This window comes from Lolium rigidum, chromosome 7 (assembly GCF_022539505.1).
Source record: "Lolium rigidum isolate FL_2022 chromosome 7, APGP_CSIRO_Lrig_0.1, whole genome shotgun sequence".
Lineage (NCBI taxonomy): Eukaryota > Viridiplantae > Streptophyta > Magnoliopsida > Poales > Poaceae > Lolium > Lolium rigidum.
In genome coordinates, this window is record NC_061514.1 from 280,929,328 (window position 1) to 280,954,893 (window position 25,566).

The 25,566-nt window shown below is 43.3% G+C and overlaps 2 protein-coding genes and 2 long non-coding RNA genes across 7 annotated transcripts; 1 reads left to right on the plus strand and 3 right to left on the minus strand.

The window, feature by feature from the left end:
• Positions 1 to 8,111: 8,111 nt before the first annotated feature.
• Positions 8,112 to 8,546, minus strand: LOC124669242. The gene is made up of 2 exons (XR_006992085.1): positions 8,488 to 8,546; positions 8,112 to 8,404 (listed from the first exon to the last, which is right to left on the minus strand). It is a non-coding gene; the product is annotated as an uncharacterized LOC124669242 (long non-coding RNA).
• An 822-nt stretch (positions 8,547 to 9,368) lies between these two features.
• On the minus strand, positions 9,369 to 10,826 carry LOC124677293. The gene is made up of 3 exons (XR_006994012.1): positions 10,635 to 10,826; positions 9,970 to 10,138; positions 9,369 to 9,845 (listed from the first exon to the last, which is right to left on the minus strand). It is a non-coding gene; the product is annotated as an uncharacterized LOC124677293 (long non-coding RNA).
• Positions 10,827 to 11,830: 1,004 nt separating this feature from the next.
• On the minus strand, positions 11,831 to 14,710 carry LOC124669271. Of its 4 annotated transcripts, XM_047205914.1 has the most exons (7): positions 14,679 to 14,710; positions 14,014 to 14,182; positions 13,788 to 13,889; positions 12,812 to 12,894; positions 12,533 to 12,709; positions 12,269 to 12,348; positions 11,831 to 12,080 (listed from the first exon to the last, which is right to left on the minus strand). In XM_047205914.1, exons 3-7 carry the CDS (start codon positions 13,824 to 13,826, stop codon positions 12,058 to 12,060), a joined length of 402 nt encoding a protein of 133 aa, XP_047061870.1. In that variant the 5' UTR covers positions 13,827 to 13,889; positions 14,014 to 14,182; positions 14,679 to 14,710; the 3' UTR covers positions 11,831 to 12,057. The 4 variants fall into 4 exon arrangements, 1 of the variants encoding a protein (XP_047061870.1); XR_006992096.1 differs by lacking the exons at positions 11,831 to 12,080; positions 12,269 to 12,348; positions 12,533 to 12,709; positions 12,812 to 12,894 and adding exons at positions 12,901 to 13,051; positions 13,236 to 13,298; XR_006992098.1 differs by lacking the exons at positions 11,831 to 12,080; positions 12,269 to 12,348; positions 12,533 to 12,709; positions 12,812 to 12,894 and adding exons at positions 12,901 to 13,074; positions 13,236 to 13,298.
• Positions 14,711 to 22,441: 7,731 nt separating this feature from the next.
• Positions 22,442 to 25,106, plus strand: LOC124678557. Its single transcript, XM_047214434.1, has one exon. The coding sequence runs from the start codon at positions 22,601 to 22,603 to the stop codon at positions 24,359 to 24,361; it is 1,761 nt and encodes a 586-aa protein (XP_047070390.1). The 5' UTR covers positions 22,442 to 22,600; the 3' UTR covers positions 24,362 to 25,106.
• Positions 25,107 to 25,566: the final 460 nt, after the last annotated feature.

Genomic DNA, 25,566 nt, shown 5'->3' on the forward strand with positions numbered 1-25,566 from the left:
TACGGTGTCGTTTCTACGGTTTTGATGGTGCTCTATTTAAAGTGAATGCGGCTGTCTCTAATGCATAACTCCAAAATGATAACGGCAAATCAGTAAGAGACATCATAGAACGAACCATATCTAAGAGAGTTCGATTACGACGTTCGGACACACCGTTTCGTTGTGGTGTTCCCGGCGGTGTCAATTGTTAAAGTATTCCGCATTTCTTTAAATGCATGCCAAACTCATAACTCAGATATTCACCTCCACGATCAGATCGTAAAAATTTGATCTTCTTGTTACGTTGATTTTCTACTTCACTTTGGAATTCCTTAAACTTCTCGAAAGTTTCGGATTTATGTTTCATGAAATAGATATACCCATATCTACTCAGATCATCTGTGAAGGTTAGAACATAACGATAACCACCGCGCGATGCTACACTCATTGGTCCGCACACATCGGTATGTATGATTTCCAATAAGTCGGTAGCTCGCTCCATCATACTGAGAAAATGGAGCCTTAGTCATTTTTCCCATTAGACATGCTTCGCATCTATCAAGTGACTCAAAGTCAAGTGATTCAAGTAATCCATCGAGTATGGAGTTTCTTCATGCGTTTCACTCCAATATGACCAAGACGACGAGTGCCACATATAAGTAGAATTATCATTCAATTTAATTCGCTTAGCATCAATGTTATGTATATGCGTATCACTACTATCGAGATCTAATAGAAATAAGCCATTCTTTTGTGGTGCTCGACCATAAAAGATATTATTCATAAAAATAGAACAACCATTATTCTCGGACTTGAATGAATAACCGTCTTGCATTAAATAAGATCCGAGATATAATGTTCATGCTTAACGCAGGTACATAATAACAATTATTTAGGCTTAAAACTAATCCCGAAGGTAGATGTAGAGGAAGTGTGCCGATTGCGATCACATTGACCTTGGATCCGTTTCCTACGCGCATCGTCACTTCATCCTTCGAGTAGTTGTCGTTTATTCTTTAGTTCCTGTTTCGAGTTACAAATATGAGCAACCGAACCAGGTATCAAATACCCGAGTACTAGAACGAGAACTAGTGAGATAAACATCTATAACATGTATATCGGATATACCTTCTTTCTTCTTCTTGACAAGGCCGCTCTTCGGATCCGCTAAATACTTGGAGCAATTACGCTTCCGGTGTCCCTTCTCTTTGCGAGTAATAGCACTCAGCATCGGGCTTAGGGCCGTTCTTAGGTTTCATAGGAGGCGTGGCAGCTTTCTTGCCACCCTTCTTGAATTTTCCCTTAGACTTGCCCTGTTTCTTGAAGCTGGTGGTCTTGTTGACCATCAACACTTGGTGCTCTTTCTTGATCTCAATCTCGAGCAGCTTTTAGCATGCCAAAGAGTTCGGAGTAACTCCTTGTTCATGTTCACGCATATTGTAGTTCATCACAAAGTTCTTGTAACTTGGTGGCGATGATTGAAGGACACGATTAATCTCCGATCTGTTAGGAATCACTATTTCCAAGTCACCGAGTTTCTTCGCATGCCGGTCATGGCGAGCATGTGCTCACTAATGGAGCTGCCTTCTTCCATCATACAGTCGAAGAAATGTTTCGATGCTTCATAGCATTCCACGGCCGCATGAGTCTCAAAAATAGCTTTCAGCTCATTCATCAACTCATGAGGATCGTGGTGCTCAAAACGTTTTTGAAGATCGGATTCCGGACTGCACGAGGATGGCACACTGAACTTGAGAGTACCGAGTTTTCCGAGTCTCGTAAACAGCTTTTACTTCATCGGTTTCGGTTTCGCGGGAGGGTCACCTAGCGGTGCATCAAGCACATATTGCAGATTTCCGCCGAGAGGAAGATCCTCACATGACGGAACCGATCGGTGAAGTTGCTACCGTTGCTCTTAAGCTTTTCTTTCTCTAGGAACTGGTTAAAATTGATTGGGGACGCCATCTCTACAACATATATTTGCAATAGTTTAGACTAAGTTTATGACAAATTGAGTTCAAATTTTAATTCAACATAATTAAAAATCTAGGTAAACTCCCACTCAAAACAATATCCCTCGCATTGTCTTAGTGATCACACGAACCAAATCTACCGCACCTAAACCCGATCATCACGAGAAAAGGTGTGATTTCAATGGCGAACACTCAAAGTGTTCATCATATCAATCATATGATTCATGCTCTACCTTTCGGTATCATGTGTTCCGAGACCATGTACGTACATGCTAGGCTCGTCAAGGCCACCTTAGTATCCGCATGTGCAAAACTGTCTTGCACCCGTTGTATGTACTTATTGAATCTATCACACCCGATCATCACGAGATGCTTCGAAACAACAAGACTTGATAACGGTGCTACTAAGGATGAACACTTTATTATCTTGAGATTTTAGTGAGGGATCATCTTATAATGCTACCGTCGCGATCTAAGCAAAATAAGATGCATAAAAGGATTAACATCACATGCAGTTCATATGTGATATGATATGGCCCTTTTGTCTTTGCGCCTTTGATCTTCATCTCCAAAGCACGGACATGATCTCCATCATCTTCGGGCATGATCTCCATCATCGTCGGCGTAGTGTCAAGGTCAATGGCGCCGTCTTCATGATTGTCCTCCATGTAGCAACTATTACAACTACTTTGAAATACTACTCAACATGAAATTTAAAGACAACCATAAGGCTCCTGCCGGTTGCCACAATACAATAATGATCATCTCATACATATTCATCATCATATTATGGCCATATCACATCACCAAACCCTGCAAAAACAAGTTAGACGCTCTCTAATTTGGTTTGCATATTTTACGTGGTTTAGGGTTTTCGATATAGATCTAATCTACCTACGAACATGAACCACAACGTTGATACTAATGTTGTCAATAGAAGAGTAAATTGAATCTTTACTATAGTAGGAGAGACGAGACACCCGCAAAGCCTCTTATGCAATACAAGTTGCATGTCGAACGAGGAACAAGTCTCATGAACGCGGTCATGTAAAGTTAGTCCGAGCCGCTTCATCCCACTATGCCATAAAGATGCAAAGTACTCAACTAAAGATAACAAGAGCATCAATGCCCACAAACCATTGTGTTCTACCCGTGCAACCATCTATGCATAGACACGGCTCTGATACCACTGTAGGATAACGTAGCATAGAAAACAAAAAATTTCCTACCGCAAACACGCAATCCAAGCCAAGATGCAATCTAGAAGACGGTAGCAACGAGGGGGTATCGAGTCTCACCCTTGAAGAGATTCCAAAGCCTACAAGATGAGGCTCTTGTTGCTACGGTAGACGTTCACTTGCCGCTTGCAAAGCGCGTAGAAGATCTTGATCACGATCGGTTCCGGCGCCACGAACGGGCAGCACCTCCGTACTCGGTCACACGTTCGGTTGTTGATGAAGACGACGTCCACCTCCCGTTCCGGCGGGCAGCGGAAGTAGTAGCTCCTCTTGAATCCAGACGGCACGACGGCGTGGTGTCGGTGGCGGTGGAGAACTCCGGCGGAGCTTCGCTAAAGCACACGGGAGCTATGGAGGAGAGGGGGCGGCTAGGGTTTGGGAGGGGGTGGCCGGCCACTCAAGGGGGCGGCCGGGTTGTGGTCTTGGGGTGGCCGGCCCCCTCCCTTGGCCCCTCATTATATAGGTGGATCCCCAAGAGTTGGTCTCCAAGTCTTCGAATAAGACCCGAACCAAAACCTTTCCAAAAAGAGGGGAAACCTAGCCAAGCTAGGACTCCCACCAAAGGTGGGAGTTCCACCTCCCATATGGGGGGTTGGCCGGCCCCCTAAGGGGGAGTCCACTTGGGACTCCTCCCCCACTAGGGTTGGCCGGCCATGGAGGTGGAGTCCCATGTGGACTCCACCTTCCTTGGTGGTTTCTTCCGGACTTTTCTAGAACCTTCTAGAACCTTCCATAGAACCTTCCGCGACATTCTAATTCACATAAAATGACATCCTATATATGAATCTTATTCTCCGGACCATTCGGAACTCCTCGTGATGTCCGGGATCTCATCCGGGACTCCGAACAAATATTCGAACTCCATTCCATATTCAAATACTACCATTTCAACATCCAACTTTAAGTGTGTCACCCTACGGTTCGTGAACTATGCGGACATGGTTGAGTACTCACTCCGACCAATAACCAATAGCGGGATCTGGAGATCCATAATGGCTCCCACATATTCAATGATGACTTTAGTGATCGAATGAACCATTCACATACAATACCAATTCCCTTTGTCTCGCGATATTTTACTTGTCCGAGGGTTTGATCTTCGGTATCACTCTATACCTTGTTCAACCTCGTCTCACGACAAGTACTCTTTACTACATCTTGTGGTATGTGGTCTCTTATGAACTTATTCATATGCTTGCAAGACATTAGACGACATTCCACCGAGAGGGCCCGAGTATATCTATCCGTCATCGGGATGGACAAATCCCATCTGTTGATCCATATGCCTCAACTCATACTTTCGGATACTTAATCCCACCTTTATAACCACCCATTTACGCGGTGGCGTTTGGTGTAATCAAAGTACCTTTCCGGTATAAGTGATTTACATGATCTCATGGTCATAAGGACTAGGTAACTATGTATCGAAAGCTTATAGCAAATAACTTAATGACGAGATCTTATGCTACGCTTAATATGGGTGTATCCATTACATCATTCATACAATGATATAACCTTGTTATTAATAACATCCAATGTTCATGATTATGAAACTAATCATCCATTAATCAACAAGCTAGTTAAGAGGCATACTAGGGACTCTTTGTTGTTTACATATCACACATGTATCAATGTTTCGGTTAATACAATTATAGCATGGTATATAAACATTTATCATAAACATAAAAATATATAATAACCACTTTTATTATTGCCTCTTGGGCATATCTCCAACAAAGAGTTGCTGCAACTCGCCATCTCCGCCCACCGAAACTTCGCAAGCCACCGTCTCACCCCCACCGCACGCCTGTAGGAGCTCACGAGCTTCAAGCGCAACCACGTTGATGTCATATACTAGTATGTACACGAATGATCCGGCCTCCCATCTCCCAGCCAAAAGAGGAAAGGTATTTTAACTTTTTTTGGGGAATATGTAGTTTCATATTTTCTTCCACAAACCTATGTTTTTTTGGAGTTTATTTATGGAAATAGCGAGTATAAAATTCATGTGAATCTCAATATTTCAAGATTTATCTTCTCAACCATTTTTCTTCCCCGTCAGTTCTGTTAACTTTTGCCCATCAAACCTTGTACCCTGGAGAGAGCGCGCCGCGGACTCCTCCCTCGACGGCGCACAGTGTGCCACTCGGTACTCACCACTCAGGAGTGACACTGGTACTGACATCTCTCTTCAACACTAGATTTAGATGTGCGCCTTGGCGCACGATCCTGTGAAACTTATCCCAATCTACACTTTATAATAACAATAAGAATTAGGTGTGAAAATGATAAGTTTCTTACGTTTTAAAAACAAAGCCAATGCAGTAAACTTAGGATAAAAAACATAAAATTAAAAATTACAAACAGGATAAGAAATGTTTATATATACAACCAAGAAAATAGAGGAATATATTACAGTAGCAAGCACTCGATGGCTATGTCAAGAACAATAAGCGCAAGGAACAACAAAATCATCATCTACATAAGTTTGGCATTGCCGCAAACACGATATTTAGAGGTTACATCACACAAGAAACGTAAACCTAATTTGGTACCTGCGCCACCAAAATCTAACACCGCTGCAAATGAAAAGATAAATTAACCAACAATTAGATACAATGCAAATGAAAGAAAACAAAAAGAATAGAAGATTAACTCATATTTTGCTACAATAAAACCATGACTATATCCAAGAGAAGTAACTCTTCCTTGTTCTCTCCAAATGATTCCAGGACATCATCTCCATGTTTAAGTGTAAAGCTCAAGCCTTGCAGGTTAATAAGATTGTTCTAGACTGTGTCATCGTGTGGTTTTGTCCACCAAAATTGCTAAGATACACAATATTATTCTAGACCCAAATTCGAGTTTTATTTGATTTAATAGAAAATATAAAGACTTCATGATGATTAATGATCAGGTTAAGATGGATCTAAACCACTCCATTTTTTTTATACACATACAACCTCCCAACAGTTAAACAACTTATTAGAAACGCGAGACAACCAGTATGAAATGCTAGAAAAAACGGCTGCACTTGAAGGATAGCCCTCAACATCGAGGAACATGTGCTAGGGTGTATGTGTGATTCATTAAAATCATGACTTCAAACAAATAGTTTTTTTTTGGAAGTATCCATGGTTACTACCAATGAATAGGATAGAATGAAGACATCTCTCACAGCAAGAAAAAATAGCCCCAATCACATATGAAATTGTCTTAGATCAATAAAAGAATACTGAAATACTTGAGAGATGCAAAAAGAAGGAGGAGTATCCCCTGTTTCAGCTGGCAGCGGCCTGCAAGAAGTCAAATATGAATACAATCTAATTATTAGGGGCTACAAAGGGAGTGGTGCAATTCTACAAATGGCAATTTGATAAGCCCACGGGCAGTAGCCAACGACTCTTAATATTTGTTTTTGCCACACCCATTTCAGATAAGAGAACATACTGGGAATGGAGAGTACTTTTAGGTCAGGAACAAGCCAGTCTGGGGCCTTAATGGTTAGGCTCTATTTTTGGATCTTTTGCTTGCAACTCGCTAACTCGTGAAGCTCCATCGTCCACACAATACAAGAACGCACTTCAGTCCGTATGATAGTTCGGGATCATGGTATATTTTGCTACTTGTTTCTTTCATGGTAACTGGAATATTAAACTGAAAGAAACCTAACTCATATGAGCTAATAATTGCATTGGAATTACAAAATGCGCTGTATAATAGACCTTGTGACGACTGAATTTTGCCAATCGTGAAGCCTGGCCAAAGATATCTAATATAAATGATAATCTCAGAAGAATTAGATTCATGCCCCTCAAAGGCTACAGACACAATCAACACCTACCATGCAGGAAAGCGATAGAAATGCGCGCGAAACACCTAATAAAGAACTAATCACACTTTCTCGCAGGCTACTAAGTTTGTGATATACAGCCACAGCCTTTATTTGCAAGCATGGTTGCATTATTCAGGAATGTCCAACCCAGGTTAATGACTCAATTATTGAATGTAAATAGAGACAGCTGAATGACAAAGGCATGCATGTATAACAATAAGCTAGTGCTTAAAAGGTATAAATGTGCCTATCCAAGGTTTAAGCTCACAAACCGGTGTGGCAACATCTTTAAACCATTTTTAATGGGCTTCAGAATAAGATCAACAAAAGCTTTAATTGCAGAATTTAGTGGTGAAGGGGGAGGATTATCATCAACTGTCTAACAACAATTCCTTGCAAATCAATGTTGTCCAAAATGCATTAACATGCTAGTTCTGAGTGATCAGAAGAAAATATTTTTAGCTTGACAAAGCAATTTTCGTATCATTCCAGGAAAGTCCCACGACACATATAGCCATTTTGAATCCAGAGACAATGACTCAAAGAAGGAGCTAATATAAACACAAGATCACCACTATATGCAACATAATGGCAAATTGCCAACAAGGGGAATTGTGTATGACTCAAAATGGAAAAACAAAGGAATTACCTGGGGAATAGAGCGACGTCAACTTACATGTGTCTCTTGGCTGGCCATTACAATAGATGGACATCGCTTGTTTCCGGAGACTTGTCCTGATGTCAGAATAAAAGCAAGGATATAATATATACATCATGAATGATCAGATTAGGAGAAGATAAAACAAATAGTTGTAGGAAAATAAATTTCCATACACTTACATGAGTGTAAGTTCTTACCTTGTCACATATTTTGTTCACTTATGTAATAGGTAAGAGTGCATATTACAAAAGAACCACTTAAATAGCAATGTTCCAAGCATAAATTGACATCACACTCCAGTTTTCAAGCAATCGTGCTCGATGATCTAAAAGTACTCAAATAGCCAACTCTGAAAGTGCACAACTATAATTTGTACATAGTATGATGTATTCAAGATCCATATGGAGCACTTACACCCACAGAAAGGTAAAAAACTGTTCCGTGCCCATCTATTATGCAAGCGAAAGAATTTTTATACAAATTAATCCCAAGATTACAGTTAGGACAACATGTAACTGAAAGACAAACACATGCTACCGTATCTCTTCCTCCCATTATGAACCTTGTTGTTGTTCCTCTCGAAATGGTCATGCAACATGCTCTTCCTCTTAGCAGGCCTACAATTCAGCACGCACCAGTGGCATGATCAATATTGAAGTGAGTTTGGGGGAGGGGATCACTGAGCAATTTCATCAAGCGTTGGTGAGCACAAACCCATCTACGAAGGAACAAATAGATTAACTTCATTGAGCATCAAGTCTGTGGAGACTATTGTAAAAAAAGGTTTAGATTGGGATCTACCTTGGTAAAAGATGGAGCCCTGAGCATGAGGAAGCCTCCCGAGGATGAAATTGAGGAGCAATGACAAGCTCGTGCTTGCAGAGTGGTGGTGCCCAATACCTAATGATCCAACAATCCACACACAGACTGAATCCAAATTGCAGTTTGTTCATGCCAAAACCCCATCGTGCACCACCCCTGTGTCATCGCACCAAGCACTTGAGAGAGAGAGAGAGAGCAGGAGGTGAGATGGGGGAGAGAGAGCAGATATGGGGGAGTGAGAGGTTAGGAGGGGCATACCTCGGGAAGGCTCCTATGCTGCCGGTCCCTGTGGAGCCGGGGATGGCGACGACCGGCGGCCTCCGTGCTCCCTCTCCACGGGCCTCGCCACAAAGGGGAGCTGGTAGGTGGAGCTCGGGGCACCCGATTGTCCGTCCCGCTATCCCCTGCGCAGCTACGCAGCGGATGCCTTCGTGGACGTATAGCGCAAGGGCGCCTCGCCGCTGGCCATCCTCGTCGGTGCTGCTCGGCACATTACTCCCTCTGTCCACGAATAACAACGGTTGCTAGAAGAATTATATCGAGTTTGACCTCCCATACCATTAAACAAAATCTCAATATTCGGACCCTAATTATCTAAAACCAGCATGTGGCAAAATATCCGTACAAAACATGAAAAAGAAACGAGGTGGAAAATATCAACGCAATGTAAAGATAGCTACCTACCGGACGGACCGGGTGACCAGCAAGCACAAGCATGAATCGGAAAAGACTGAAAAGAATCGCCTTCGCGAAGAAACATGGTTCAAACGATAGTCAAAATATGTTCTATAAGTTAATTTTAGAAACTATGTCATAGAAAAAGTCTAAACCTGCACAAAACGAGACAACAACATGGGACTTGAATCTGAAGATTAAAATCGTATAACCAACAGTGACCTTATTTAGAGCGGACATTGGTATAACAATATTTTTTAGAGGGAAAATATGTTATTTATACTACTATTGTTACATGACATGAGAGATGTTTTGCACCTCATTCTGGATGCCAAGAACAAAAATAGGTGCAGGGTAGAGCATAATTAATACGTAAGGAGAGTTAGTATTATGTACATGCAAGCTATCTTTAGATGCAGGCTAAATTTCAGAAAATAGAAGCTATTGAGCACATTGAACAATTCCTAGATTGATAATTTCCGTGTAGCTAGCTTGCCTTTTCATCGAAGGCCTTGTAGTCATAAACTAAGAAGAATCTAGATAAACAAACTTTGCATATACCTCGAAAAAGAGAAACCAGTAGAACCAATTGCAAATCATAGCATTAGACCAATAACCAAAATCTCGGCTATTTCGAAGTATATCAAAGGAGTTGATTAAACCTGTAAATTAAATGGAAATAAGCATCTATAATGGTTAGAAACTTACAATATACATATAATTCTTACGAGAACCTAGAAACATAGCAGGACAAGAGCATCATTGTTCAGGGATTCGAACACTCACCTGAACCAGAATCATTTGACTGCACCACTGTAGAGCATAACTATCCACCTTAGGTACTAAAGCAATAGCCCTAAATTGGAATTTTAATCACTTTGGCCTTTTGTCACTTCAGGGAGAGCTATCAATATCGATAGTATAAAAGCTCGAGCATTTTTTATTAGCCGCTAATCTGCAGAAGATAGAATCGAGTGTCATATACTGGCATCTAGCACCACAACTAAACCTCATGATGACAGAAGTAGTACTGCAGTTCTCAAGCCTTAAACTATGAGCTTATTGTGTCAATTGGACAGGCTGACATTTTCTAAAGACTATTAAATCGAAGTTGCAGGCAATACAAATTTTAATAGAAACATTTTGATATTAATTAAAAGACAATCAGGCCAAGCCATGACATCTCAATAGCAACATTCTGACTTGAAACGACATCAGAAAGCTACCATCTCCAGCATGGACTCTTATGAAACAGATCATGTAAAAGCTTATAATCAAATCCATGCATTTGATGTAAAGCCGAAGAAACATGTTTTAGTTTGTCTAGCTGACACACATGTTTATAAAGGACAAAGCGGTACCACCCAATTGTCACACTTGACCATAAGACCAAATCACATTAGAGAGCAAACAATGAATAATATTTTAATTGGAGTAAAATGTACTGATACCTACTGCATTTTCATTGTTCATTTACGCCACGGGCAAGCACATAATTGACGTTTCTACACAAACCTACACAAAAACCAGAAATATTATTTAGAAATAACACCGACACGCCTTGCATCATCTGATATAGACACGAGAGATGAAGCCTTTTCACTTTAAATCTAAAATATGGGCTTCTCTTATGCCATCCTATTTAGCACAATTTGTATAGAAGACTGAACACCCAACAACTAAAATTAGGTACGAGTTAGATAGAAGTATATGGAACAGAAACTCATATGAAATCTCTCTTCTTAATGCTTGTGCCGTAATTGCAAAATTGCAAATATTTGGATGGAGCATAAACATTAGATAGATAAATCTTAGCTAGATGGAACACACAACTTGCGCCATAACCACATAAAACATATTAGCACATGTAGACAATTCAACAAACACACGGCAAGCAAGAACATCATGAAGCCGAGACAAAGCATATCCAAAGAAAATCAAATCAATCAGGCTCATGTATGTGCTCAAGACCACATCCCTTTGTAGATGCAAAACAGATCAAGCACTAAAATCTGATGGGGAGGAGGTGAGAGAGGAAGAGGAGAAACAAGGAGCTACTGCCTGGGCCATTGAGGATGGACGTGCTAGAGAGGTCGCGGTTGCCGTCGTCTCCCTGGGATGGCCCTCTCCCCACAGCCAGGTCAGGTTGCAGGTGGGCGAGGCGGACGGTTTGTGCGGCGCGGCGAGGGCGCCGCGACCATGGAGCTCCCGAAGCTCGCCCCGTGGCGCCCTTTTGTTGTTCGCTCGGCGTGGCGGCCGCTAGCTGTGGAGGACGGCCGAGCGCAAGACCCCCTGGCGGCGGCACGGCTGGATTTGGTGGAGGATGTCGAGCGATTGGGGGAGAGGAGAGGGGATTAGGGGAGACGACCGGGAGGAGACCCACTGCCTTTTTACACATATAGCCATTTTGAATCCAGAGACAATGACTCAAAGAAGGAGCTAATATAAACACAAGATCACCACTATATGCAACATAATGGCAAATTGCCAACAAGGGGAATTGTGTATGACTCAAAATGGAAAAACAAAGTAATTACCTGGGGAATAGAGCGACGTCAACTTACATGTGTCTCTTGGCTGGCCATTACAATAGATGGACATCGCTTGTTTCCGGAGACTTGTCCTGATGTCAGAATAAAAGCAAGGATATAATATATACATCATGAATGATCAGATTAGGAGAAGATAAAACAAATAGTTGTAGGAAAATAAATTTCCATACACTTACATGAGTGTAAGTTCTTACCTTGTCACATATTTTGTTCACTGATGTAATAGGTAAGAGTGCATATTACAAAAGAACCACTTAAATAGCAATGTTCCAAGCATAAATTGACATCACACTCCAGATTTTCAGCAACTGTGCTCAGTGATCTAAAAGTACTCAAATAGCCAACCTGAAAGTGCACAACTATAATTTGTACATAGTATGATGTATTCAAGATCCATATGGAGCACTTACACCCACAGAAAGGTAAAAAACTGTTCCGTGCCCATCTATTATGCAAGCGAAAGAATTTTTATACAAATTAATCCCAAGATTACAGTTAGGACAACATGTAACTGAAAGACAAACACATGCTACCGTATCTCTTCCTCCCATTATGAACCTTGTTGTTGTTCCTCTCGAAATGGTCATGCAACATGCTCTTCCTCTTAGCAGGCCTACAATTCAGCACGCACCAGTGGCATGATCAATATTGAAGTGAGTTTGGGGGAGGGGATCACTGAGCAATTTCATCAAGCGTTGGTGAGCACAAACCCATCTACGAAGGAACAAATAGATTAACTTCATTGAGCATCAAGTCTGTGGAGACTATTGTAAAAAAAGGTTTAGATTGGGATCTACCTTGGTAAAAGATGGAGCCCTGAGCATGAGGAAGCCTCCCGAGGATGAAATTGAGGAGCAGTGACGAGCTCGTGCTTGCAGAGTGGTGGTGCCCAATACCTAATGATCCAACAATCCACACACAGACTGAATCCAAATTGCAGTTTGTTCATGCCAAAACCCCATCGTGCACCACCCCTGTGTCATCGCACCAAGCACTTGAGAGAGAGAGAGAGAGCAGGAGGTGAGATGGGGGAGAGAGAGCAGATATGGGGGAGTGAGAGGTTAGGAGGGGCATACCTCGGGAAGGCTCCTATGCTGCCGGTCCCTGTGGAGCCGGGGATGGCAGCGACCGGCGGCCTCCCGTGCTCCTCTCCACGGGCCTGCCACAAAGGGGAGCTGGTAGGTGGAGCTCAGGGCACCCGATTGTCCGTCCGCTATCCCCTCTGCAGCTACGCAGCAGATGCCGTCGTGGACGTATAGCGCAAGGGCGCCTCGCCGCTGGCCATCCTCGTCAGGCTGCTCGGCACATTACTCCCTCTGTCCACGAATAACAACAGTTGCTAGAAAAATTATATCAGAGTTTGACCTCCCATACCATTAAACAAAATCTCAATATTCAGTCCCTAATTATCTAAAACCAGCAGGTGGCAAAATATCTGTACAAAACATGAAAAAGAAACAGGGTGGAAAATATCAACGCAATGTAAAGATAGCTACCTACCAGACAGACCAGGTGACCAGCAAGCACAAGCATGAATCGGAAAAGACTGAAAAGAATCGCCTTCTGCGAAGAAACATGGTTCAAACGATAGTCAAAATATGTTCTATAAGTTAATTTTAGAAACTATGTCATAGAAAAAGTCTAAACCTGCACAAAACAGACAACAACATGGGACTTGAATCTGAAGATTAAAATCGTATAACCAACAGTGACCTTATTTAGAGCGGACATTGGTATAACAATATTTTTTAGAGGGAAAATATGTTATTTATACTACTATTGTTACATGACATGAGAGATGTTTTGCACCTCATTCTGGATGCCAAGAACAAAAATAGGTGCAGGGTAGAGCATAATTAATACGTAAGGAGAGTTAGTATTATGTACATGCAAGCTATCTTTAGATGCAGGCTAAATTTCAGAAAATAGAAGCTATTGAGCACATTGAACAATTCCTAGATTGATAATTTCCGTGTAGCTAGCTTGCCTTTTCATCGAAGGCCTTGTAGTCATAAACTAAGAAGAATCTAGATAAACAAACTTTGCATATACCTCGAAAAAGAGAAACCAGTAGAACCAATTGCAAATCATAGCATTAGACCAATAACCAAAATCTCGGCTATTTCTGAAGTATATCAAAGGAGTTGATTAAACCTGTAAATTAAATGGAAATAAGCATCTATAATGGTTAGAAACTTACAATATACATATAATTCTTACGAGAACCTAGAAACATAGCAGGACAAGAGCATCATTGTTCAGGGATTCGAACACTCACCTGAACCAGAATCATTTGACTGCACCACTGTAGAGCATAACTATCCACCTTAGGTACTAAAACAATAGCCCTAAATTGGAATTTTAATCACTTTGGCCTTTTGTCACTTCAGGGAGAGCTATCAATATCGATAGTATAAAAGCTCGAGCATTTTTTATTAGCCGCTAATCTGCAGAAGATAGAATCGAGTGTCATATACTCGGCATCTAGCACCACAACTAAACCTCATGATGACGAAGTAGTACTCAGCGTTCTCAAGCCTTAAACTATGAGCTTATTGTGTCAATTGGACAGGCTGACATTTTCTAAAGACTATTAAATCGAAGTTGCAGGCAATACAAATTTTAATAGAAACATTTTGATATTAATTAAAAGACAATCAGGCCAAGCCATGACATCTCAATAGCAACATTCTGACTTGAAACGACATCAGAAAGCTACCATCTCCAGCATGGACTCTTATGAAACAGATCATGTAAAAGCTTATAATCAAATCCATGCATTTGATGTAAACTGAAGAAACATGTTTTAGTTTGTCTAGCTGACACACATGTTTATAAAGGACAAAGCGGTACCACCCAATTGTCACACTTGACCATAAGACCAAATCACATTAGAGAGCAAACAATGAATAATATTTTAATTGGAGTAAAATGTACCGATACCTACTGCATTTTCATTGTTCATTTACGCCACGAGCAAGCACATAATTGACGTTTCTACACAAACCTACACAAAAACCAGAAATATTATTTAGAAATAACACCGACACGCCTTGCATCATCTGATATAGACACGAGAGATGAAGCCTTTTCACTTTAAATCTAAAATATGGGCTTCTCTTATGCCATTCTATTTAGCACAGCTGTATAGAAGACTGAACACCCAACAACTAAAATTAGGTACAGTTAGATAGAAGTATATGGAACAGAAACTCATATGAAATCTCTCTTCTTAATGCTTGTGCCGTAATTGCAAAATTGCAAATATTTGGATGGAGCATAAACATTAGATAGATAAATCTTAGCTAGATGGAACACACAACTTGCGCCATAACCACATAAAACATATTAGCACATGTAGACAATTCAACAAACACCTGGCAAGCAAGAACATCATGAAGCCAGACAAAGCATATCCAAAGAAAATCAAATCAATCAGGCTCATGTATGTGCTCAAGACCACATCCCTTTGTAGATGCAAAACAGATCAAGCACTAAAATCGATGGGGAGGAGGTGAGAGAGGAAGAGGAGAAACAAGGAGCTACTGCCTGGGCCATTGAGGATGGACGTGCTAGAGAGGTCGCGGTTGCCGTCGTCTCCTCGGGATGGCCCTCTCCCCACGACCGGAGCCAGGTTGCGGGTGGGCGAGGCGGACGGTTTGTGCGGCGCGGCGAGGGCGCCGCGACCATGGAGCTCCCGAAGCTCGCCCCGTGGCGCCCTTTTGTTGTTCGCTCGGCGTGGCGGCCGCTAGCTGTGGAGGACGGCCGAGCGCAAGACCCCCTGGCGGCGGCACGGCTGGATTTGGTGGAGGATGTCGAGCGATTGGGGGAGAGGAGAGGGGATTAGGGGAGACGACCGGGAGGAGACCCACTGCCTTTTTCTCTCGTTTTGAGCCAACCATATTCGGACGCGTGGGCCAATCGGTGGAAGAGGAGCGAGGGGAGTGCCCGATCTTTCCTTGGTACGTGCATAACGTGGATAGCCTGGGAGTGCTCCGTGAGGGGGCAACGTTTACACTTTAGACTAGATTTAGAGGTGCGCCTTGGCGCACCATCCCGTAAAATTCACACACATTTATGGTTTATATAACAACAATAAAAATTAGGTGGTTAATGGCTTGTGAGACAGTGTATTAATAAATATTTATAGAAATCAAAGGTAAGCAAGCAGTCTCGGTTACGTGTATTAATAAATATTTATAGAAATCAAAGGTAAGCAAGCAGTCTCGGTTACAGTTTGAACAAAATGGTTGGAATACTTACCACCATTGTTACTACATTGTCTCTCGCATGGAGAATTGTTGGTAAAAAAAAAGGGAAAATAGAGAAGCAGGAAAATAATCAAGGCTGCTTCTTTGGAGTGTGGCCACTCGTTTGGGGGCGAACTTTGCAAACAAAAAATAAATGAATCAAAACAACACAATAAAATGCATATTTTGAAGTGAGAAATAACAACTACTTCCATCCTTTCTAGTCACACAAAAAAGGGAAAATGCTAAATGCGACAGAAATATAAATTTTCATACATTATGCTTTTACGCATTCTAGCTGTGTCCTCAAAACACTCACACGGCTGATCAACACAACAAAATATGTTACATGACATGAAGCTTCTTCTTACCAGAAATAATTCCTCTAATCATATAAAAAATTCCTCTAAGATCGTTTTTTATTACAACAAATAAAGTATTTACATTAAATGATCAGGGGAAAACTCATGGTCCCTGCAACACCAAACTGCAATAGTCAAGGAGATTGAGAATATGCATGCTGCTATCAGGTGAAGGCTCACTCGATATTCCAGTCAAGGAGCTTGAGAAGAAGCATGGTGCCACCAGGTGAAGGCTCACTCGATACCCCTAAGACAGTATTGTTTCATACTACATTCAATATATGAATCAAACAACATAGGCACGAGTGCTGCATTATTGCTATAAGCATGTAAGCTATGAATGACATTGACAGCTTGGTCAGTATATGCTTATTTCTGCTTTAAGTTGCGCTTTACAAAAATTAAATCATCCGCATAACAAATATTTATCCAGACATGGGGAAATATATGTAGACGGGCTATATTCCTGTCTTTTTTTGAAAAGTATATTCCTATTTTTTAGCCTTTTAAAATTTATATTATCTCCAGAAGAAGTTGTATCAGTGAAGATACATAGAACAATATGCCCTGAAGTGGTCAGCTATATCCCTCTTAAATTTCATCCTTTCGATTAACAGATCATCAAAACCATTAACTATTCATCGATTCCATTCATCGGGAAAGTAACCAGAGACAATATAGATCACGATGAAGCCACTAAAACCTGTGTAATTATGCTATTATTCAACAACTCATATCATCTTGGTTAATCTGCACTACTCAGGTGTTTTGACACATCAATTTTTGTTCTTATAAGTTGTACAAAGATATTAAAGGGAAGTGTCAGTTCAAAATTCAAATTTTAAGATCATAATAAGTGGACTAACAGGACAGATCATCCGGATCTGCTTGATAAAAGCAAAAGCAGGAATATAAGATGCAGTACTTATACACAAGTACCAGCACCTTGATACATAGGTTCTGGACCATATATAAACTCGGGATATGTACCTACTTATGTGGCATCTCCGAGAGTTAGTATGTGATTATTTATAACAACTCTCCAAAATGAAGGGAGTGGCGGTGAAATAGAGAAAGCTTATAATAGCCATTTACCCGAATTAAATCGGAGAGAACGAGAGGATGAAGTAGTGGTTTTGAAATCCGCAATGAACCAAATCCACACAAGATTGTTAGATAATCTTGCTGATATTCAAATTGCTTCCAAAATTTGACATAGTGAAATGTTTCAATCCCACAGAATACTGAAAACCAACACCTACCATATAAAAGAATTAGTGGACCTACTCAAGCACTCTTTAAATTGAAATAATAGGACGATCCAAACAAAGAAGAAATACAGCCCGGGCGGTTTATCATTCCCTAGTGCGAGCGGAGAAACAATGTGATATGCTTCTGAGAGATCTATGTAATGAGCACACACTCAAACTGAGAAACAAAAAAATCAAGCAAATAAAAAAAAGGATTGAGAGCATGACCATCTCTGTAGTTTTCCTATCCTAGAAAAAGGCAGAGAGCGAAACCGTAACTTATTTAGATCATGGCACAAGAATAATCAAAATCACAAAGCATTTCTAAAAACAAAGGAGAATACCGAAGAATGATAAATATACTAAGTAATCCCAATTGTAGCCTTTTGCCCAAAGTAACCCGGTTCGCTGGACAAGATCACCAAGGCCGCGGACAAATCCTATAAGCATTGGCAAGATACCGAAGTGTTATCGGGTTGATGTAAATTGATATGCTCGACCGATTTACTTTTCATCTTACCGGTAGAAACTTTTACCTCATAACCAAGAAAAACCAAAACTGATTTTCATATCGGGAAAATCCAACCTTTAAACAAAGAACGATAGAACTCGTAAGATCACAATTGATATGCATGAGAGATGGATTTAATTTTAATGCACGTCCAAATTGGGAAAAAATGCAGTGATAACTCAGTTTCTAAAGAAAAGTAGCTCGGACTTTTATTTAGCAAGGAGCCACCAACATGTCAGCACTATAGTGGTCTCTACATATAGGATAATGACACCAATTATATTTGTTAAAAGAATCAAGTGTATACCATACAGAGGAACCCCGTATACCGCAAAGAAAAAGGAAGACATAGAATAGAATTAGCATAAAAAAGTATGTCAGATTAATAGGCCATCTAATACCGAAGTATAATTGGCCTGACTAACTAATGTACTCAGCTAAAAGCTGCAGAATAGACCAAAGGAGGGTAAATTCCAAAACTGAACTGGCATTTGGATGTCTAGGAATTGTTGGTAAGAGGAAGAAGGAAATATTGACCTTATAGAATTGAGCATCAGTCAGTCGTCAATTTAGTCAAAATTGCAGGATTATCTCAAGCTGGCACTTGGTAGAGCGGCGTACTTTACGCCTTCATGAAAGGAAGTTTAAGAGTTCAGAAATAAAACAACATCTGAGACCATCTAACGACTGAGCCGGAGAGACAAAGTACTGGAAATGTGGGAAATTAAACACAAGAAAGGCAGAAGTTCTTTTGTACGTAGAATCATTCCAAATGTCTCTTCTCGTTTGCTTCCAAGAAAAATAGAAACCAAGATCAGCAGTACAGAATTCCATGATCATATTCTTCTACATAGCAATCATTAATCCTTTACCAATTGCAGACTTCACCTTGATGTAAAAAAAGGATGATGATACTGATACAGATGCTGTAGCACATTTAATTATTTGGTTTCTAGGATGGACATGCTAACAAAATTGAAAGCCATAGATAAGGTTAAGATACGACTATTTCATATTAGCCTACAACTTGGATGGTTGGGATATTGTAATATACCAGCTGTGTTTCTTTCTAAAACTATGGATCCTTCACAGACGTTAGTTGCAACACAGACTGCAGGCTGTGCACTTACCATCAAGAAGAGATAATGTATATTTAGTGAATTAATAAACCCATAAGCACCTTGATATCCCTTGTGGTGTAATTTCTGCTCCAAGCTGCTCCAACAGCTCCCTTGCTATGAACAGCATACAAACATTAAAAGACCAGGGCCTCCCGGTAAGTTGTTGTCATCGTTTTCCACTAATGAGTAAAATGAATGTTTTAGACCTGCTGCAGTGCACAAGCATGGAGAAGGCCATGAAAGTTGCAGCCAGCTAGAATGCGGCACAAGACATGAGAACAGTGACATCTCTAGTGGCAGAAAATTAACAAGGATCACATTCAGAAACTTACAACATGGTGAGCCTCTCAAAGCAAGTTGCCTAAATGAAGTTCTTTAACTGAATAGAAAATTTCGAGTTTGCACTATGATTCAAAGTATGAAAGGTCACACCTTTACCTGCTCAATGAGCAAGATTTAGTCACAATCTCCCACTGCCAAACTGATTCAAGTAAGAAGTAATATAGTGAATAGTTAGCACAATCAGCACCTACAAAACTCTAGATGCCGATTCATAATTATTGCAGATCATTTGTGTACTTATTATCTTCCCTTAGGTTGCACATATTAAGGGCAGAGGCCATGGACTCTGCAAGATGTGAAGAAAAAACTGCAGAGTGAGGGGCTCACTTTGGTGTGTAGGTTGAGTTGCTCGAAGACAGCTATCAACGCATGTGTATGACAGTAAATAATTCTGAATAATTCCTAGCACAATCTAAACCAAGAACACATGGATGAATTATTTCAGTAAACCATTAACAGTGGCAGTGACTCAAAAAAGTTCCAGGCATCATTTACTGGAATAAGTATTTGGCTGCAAGGGAATCAACTACATTTCTTACTAAACAACTTAACTGATGTAAGTGCTCAATTTCACACTCAAGTGCAATCGAGACTAAATGAGATAATCTCCATCGAACATATTCTTGCTCATGAAAGTTTATCATTAAATTCACATTATGTAACTACAACCAACAAGGAAACCAAGAGACCGGAAGATCACCGAGTATCATAATCATGAAAAGGAACCGCAGAATATGTCTATAAAGAAAAGTGGATGCACGGCCGGAGAAGGGAGGCAGCCACTCACAAGATGTGCAGAGCGTCGGAATAGGAGGCTCGGAGATGGAGCGAGAGGAGAACGAGGAGCATGTCGGCTGCGAGGGACAGGTGCTGTCCCGCGAGCACCATGCATAGATCAGCCTCCTGCACACCGCACCCACAGCCCACCTCCCGGATCCTTCCGCTCCCTAACGACGGCCACCATCCCTTTCTCGAGTGGATGGACGAAGATAGAGCGCAACAGCAGCATGGCCTCGGTGGCCAAGCTAATAACCATTTTTTCTAAATAGATCATGCATGTATACCTGCCATATAGCAGAGAGAATTAACAATAAAATTAGATCTAAAACTTTAACAAATATAAATTGATCTCGCAAAAGGTAAACAGTCCTCAAAGTTGCATGGATAATCTTATGTAAACACCCGTAAAGAAACCGTATGTCAGCCGCTTTCTAAATTTGTACAGATATTCCGTATTAGGGAACAAATTGTATGTAATTTCAGAGATGACAAGCATTGAAAAGATGGAACTCACCCTAATCATAAATTAACGCTGGACTTGCGCACATCACAACAACAAACATATTCTCTCCCATGTGGTAATGTAACCATCCTACAACTGATTAGTTCTTTTCTTCATAGCCATCTTCAAAGGAGAGAGATTCATCTGTACACAGAAAATATGACTACTAAATATATTTCACGAGCCAAACTTTCCAGCACATTAAGCAGTACAATAAAACTGTATGGGACATGATGTAAATGATACTTGCAACAAATTTCAGAGAAGAATGAAGCTCTCAAATGCAAATGGAAAAGGTCCACTTGGATCAAACAATTAGGAACTTCGAACAAATAGCATGCACAACAAAACGCCCAAATTACCAATCTGGATTCATGACATGTGAGAAAGAATGGAGCTAAAAACTTATCAGGAGAGTATGTAACTTGCATATGCAAAAGTCATGTCGAGCCATGGTATCAAAGACTAAGAGAGGCGTTGAGGAGCTCCTGTTTGTAGAAGCTGGGGCGATGATGACAGTGATAATCTCTCACAGTATACAATATGGCATAAAAACGAACCAATCGTACACTGCAGGTGTTTGGATTTTCCTCAAATACCTTATATGCATAGATACAAAACATCTACACAAGCAAATCTGAGAAATTATGGGGAGTGGATAGGAGAGGGAGGAGACAAATCAACAACGGAAAAATTACGCAGGAGGCTACGAGTGCCCTTACCGGCTTGTGCTGGTCGAGGATGACCTTGGCGGTCTTGAGGGAGAGGGTGAAAGGGATGAGCTTGAAGGATGGCCGCACGAAGCGGAGGCGGCGCTGCTCCCGGTGAGGATGACGGGGTAAGATCAAGGTGAAGCTCGACGCGGAAGGCGGTACGTCGAGGCGCTGCGCCGCGCCTTCGCGGGCCGCTCCATCTCCGTTGTTGTCCGCCATCGCCGTCGAGGCGGAGCTCCGGCCAGCCCTCTCCGCCCGACGAGCTCGGAGGTGCTCGGGAGCGCGAGAGAGCACATCGACGGCCTGGTGGCGCCCTCCCGCGCGCTCGATGGCTCGTGGAGGTCGCCCTCGGCTGCCCCCACGCCGCCCCTACGAGGACCGGTCGCGTCGCCCCTTGCCCGCGTCGGCGGCGCTCGCCGGGAGGTCGCCCGCGCCGGGGAGGAGCCGGAGCAGGGATCGGCGGCGCCGCGAGGGAGGAAAGGCGCGCGAGACCGCGCGCGGTTATGGGGGCGTGGAGGGAGAGGAGGTTGTGGGAGTCGAGGCGGCCACCGTCTGCGAGGATGGGTAGGGTTTGGCCTGATTTTGTCACGACCAGGCCGGGCGGGCTTTTAGTGACCCATGGATAAAAAGTGGGTCCGTGGGAGGGCCTCAGCGCCCTGAACGGAACAACGGCTGAGATCGCGCCACGTCAGCTCGATCGGACGGCCGAAAATCCAAAGCGCTGTGAGAGCTCCATGGGAGTGCAGCAATCATACCGTGAGATTCCGTAGATCGACTGATTAGCGCGGTGCGCGGCGCGTGATCTCCTTTCTTCCTCCTAAAAAAAAAGCAAGCGCGATCTCCTTTCTTCCCCCTGAAAAAAATACTCCTCCGGCGACCGGCGCCGACACACACACGCAAGGACAGCTTAGCACGACACTGCCACTCCACCGCATTCACCTCCTCTCTCTCTCTCTCTTTCCCTCCCCCAAACATCTCACCCACCTCCCCTCCCGCAGCCTCACTCCAAATCTCGCTCCCAGATCCATCCAGCCATGCCGTCCTCCGACCAGGACGACGACCACCCCCACGACGAAGACTCCCCCCTCTTCCGCGACTCCGACTCCTCCCGCCGCCGCTCCGGCCCCTCCTCCTCCGCGGTCGGCGAGGTGCCCGTCTCGCAGTCCATCATCAAGGCGGCCAGCAACGTCTGCTTCTCCTTCTTCGTGCTCGCCGTCCTCGTCGTCACCGTCGTCGCCGTCACCTACCAGCCGCCCGACCCCTGGCTGCAGTCCTCCGCCGCCATCACCACCTCCCTCTCGCGCGTCCTCCCCAACTCCACCTTCCTCCACCCCGACGACTCGCTCCTCCCCACCGGCGAGGACTTCCCCTCCACCTCCCCCTCCGCCTCCCCCTCCGCCGCCGCCGCCGCCCAGCGCGACACCGCCGACGACCAACCCACCTCAACCACCCCCGCCACCACCTGCGACCCGGACGCGCCGCTCAACTGCTCCGACCCGCGAGTCCTCGCCGCCGTCAGGGCCTTCAACGCCAAGGCATTCTTCCGCAAGTCCATCGTCTTCCTCAGCTACGAGGCGCCCGTCCCAGGCCCCACCCCCACCCAATGCGACGTCGCCTGGCGCTTCCGCAACCGCCGCGAGAAGTCCTGGCGCCGGTACCGGGACTACCGCCGCTTCGACCTCGCCCCAGGCGAAGGCTGCGCGCTCGACATCACGAGCGTCGGCAAGTTCCGCTCGGGCAAGAACGCCGCCCGCCCGCCAACGCGCCGCAACAAGAAACCGCGTCTCGCGGCAGCCCCACCGGCGGTGGACGCGGAGATCAACGACACCATCCCCATCGTCGGGTCCGCGGCGGAGTTCCGCAAGGGGAAGTACCTCTACTACATGCGAGGCGGGGACCACTGCAAGAGCATGAACCAGTTCATCTGGAGCTTCCTCTGCGGCCTCGGCGAGGCCAACTACCTGAACCGGACCTTCGTCATGGACCTCACCATGTGCCTCTCCGGGGCGCACACCGAGGACGGCAAGGACGTCAACGGCAAGGATTTCAGGTTCTACTTCGATTTCGAGCACCTCAAGGAGTCGGTGCCGCTGGTGGAGGAAGGGGACTTCCTCAAGGACTGGCACCGCTGGGACAAGAAGAAGAAGGGGCCGGGCCGGATGACCGTGCGCAAGGTGCCCACCTACAAAGTCACCCCGATGCAGCTCAAGAAGGACAGGAGCAGCATCATCTGGAGGCAGTTCGAGGGGAAGGAGCCCGAGAACTACTGGTACAGGGTCTGCGAGGGCCGGGCTGCCAAGGTCATCCAGAGGCCCTGGTACGCCATTTGGAAGTCCAAGAGGCTGATGAACATCGTGACCGAGATCGCCGGCAGGATGGACTGGGATTACGATGGCTTGCATGTTGTCCGGGGATGGAAGGCGCAGAACAAGAAGATGTATCCCAACTTGGATGCCGACACGTCGCCTGATGCGATCGTAGGCAAGGTCACCAAGCTTATCAAGGAGTGGCGGAACCTCTACATTGCGACCAACGAGCCCTTCTATTACTACTTCGATAAGCTCAGGTCGCACTACCATGTGCACCTGCTTGATGATTACAAGGAGCTTTGGTCGAATACGAGTGAATGGTACAACGAGACGACCACGATCACTGGTGGGAAGCCGGTGCCGTTTGATGCGTACATGAAGGTCATTGTCGACACCGAGGTGTTCTATAGGTCGAAGGCAAAGGTGGAAACATTCAACAACCTGACCAGGGATTGCAAAGATGGAATCAACACGTGCAACTTGTGACATACAAGTTTCCCATGGCATGGTAACTTTTGGTGTCCATATACTCTGCCACTGGCCGGCGCATTGGAATTCATGGGAACTCCATCCTGGGTTTGTCATTAGGCATGCCATCTTGATACTACTTGTCATGGCATGCTCAATTGGTTACACACGTTCTTCTAAATTATGTGCCTTCCATATAATTTATTGTGCCCAAGCCTCAATGATCCAAATAGTTACTTCTTAGTGGCCCTTTTGCGGTACCTCTACTTAGTAGCCCTTTTCTGTAATTTACTGTGCTCAAACCTCAAAGATCCAAATAGTTACTTCTTAGTAGGCCTTTTGCAGTATCTCTACTTCTTAGTGGCCCATTTCTGTAATTTGCTGTTCTCAATCCTCGAAGATCCAAATAGTTACTTCTTAGTAGCCCTTTTGCAGTATCTCTACTTCTTAGTGGCCCTTTTCTGTAATTTACTGTTCTTAATCCTCGAAGATCCAAATAGTTACTTCTTAGTTGCCCTTTTGCAGTATCTCTACTTCTTAGTGGCCCTTTTCTGTAATTTACTGTGCTCAAGCCTCAGTGATCCAAATAGTTACTTCTTAGTACGCCTTTTGCAGTACCTCTACTTAGTGGCCCTTTTGCAGTACCCCTGATCTTTTAAGTCTTCATGAGTTAGCTTGAGGACTTCTCTCCATTTCTTGTCTGTTCACATATGTGTGTTGCTAAATGTTCTTGAGTTAGAAACGAACTTTCAGTAAACTTTCACATCTTACTGTCAGAACAGAGGACACTGGCCATGAGATTAACATGTATGTTGTGTAAATGACCATCATAAGTAGCACTTACCTAATTACCTTGAATAGCCTTCGGGAACTGTAGATTATCAAATTATGTTTCTTCTTTGTGTTCATGGTAACATGTTGGAAGCTATGACGAACTAGCAATCTTCTACGACAGAAAATTGCAATTGTCCATTACCCAGTGTTAAATTCATGCAACATAGACTACAGGAGATCAGGTCAAAATAGTCCGAACAGATTGATGTATGGTGCATACTATTGGATGGAGATTGGTGCCTATTTTAGTTTCTATAATTGTTTTAGGTCCTTCCAAGTATCTATCTCATTACGTTTTCTTGGTTAAACATTGTTGTCAGTATATCATATCAGATTTCACGAAGAAAAGCTGTCAATTATTGTCATGAAGTAAAGCCCTCTAGCCAGTA

Excerpts from the sequence above, each read along its gene's own strand:
- LOC124669271 (XM_047205914.1), bottom strand. The coding sequence starts at position 13,826 with ATGATTTGCAATTGGTTCTACTGGTTTCTCTTTTTCGAG. Across the intron at positions 12,895-13,787 it reads ACTGGTTTCTCTTTTTCGAG|GCCCGTGGAGAGGAGCACGG; the intron begins GTATATGCAAAG and ends CCTTTGTGGCAG. Across the intron at positions 12,710-12,811 it reads AGCATAGGAGCCTTCCCGAG|GGGTGGTGCACGATGGGGTT; the intron begins GTATGCCCCTCC and ends GCGATGACACAG.
- LOC124678557 (XM_047214434.1), top strand. The coding sequence starts at position 22,601 with ATGCCGTCCTCCGACCAGGACGACGACCACCCCCACGACGAAGACTCC.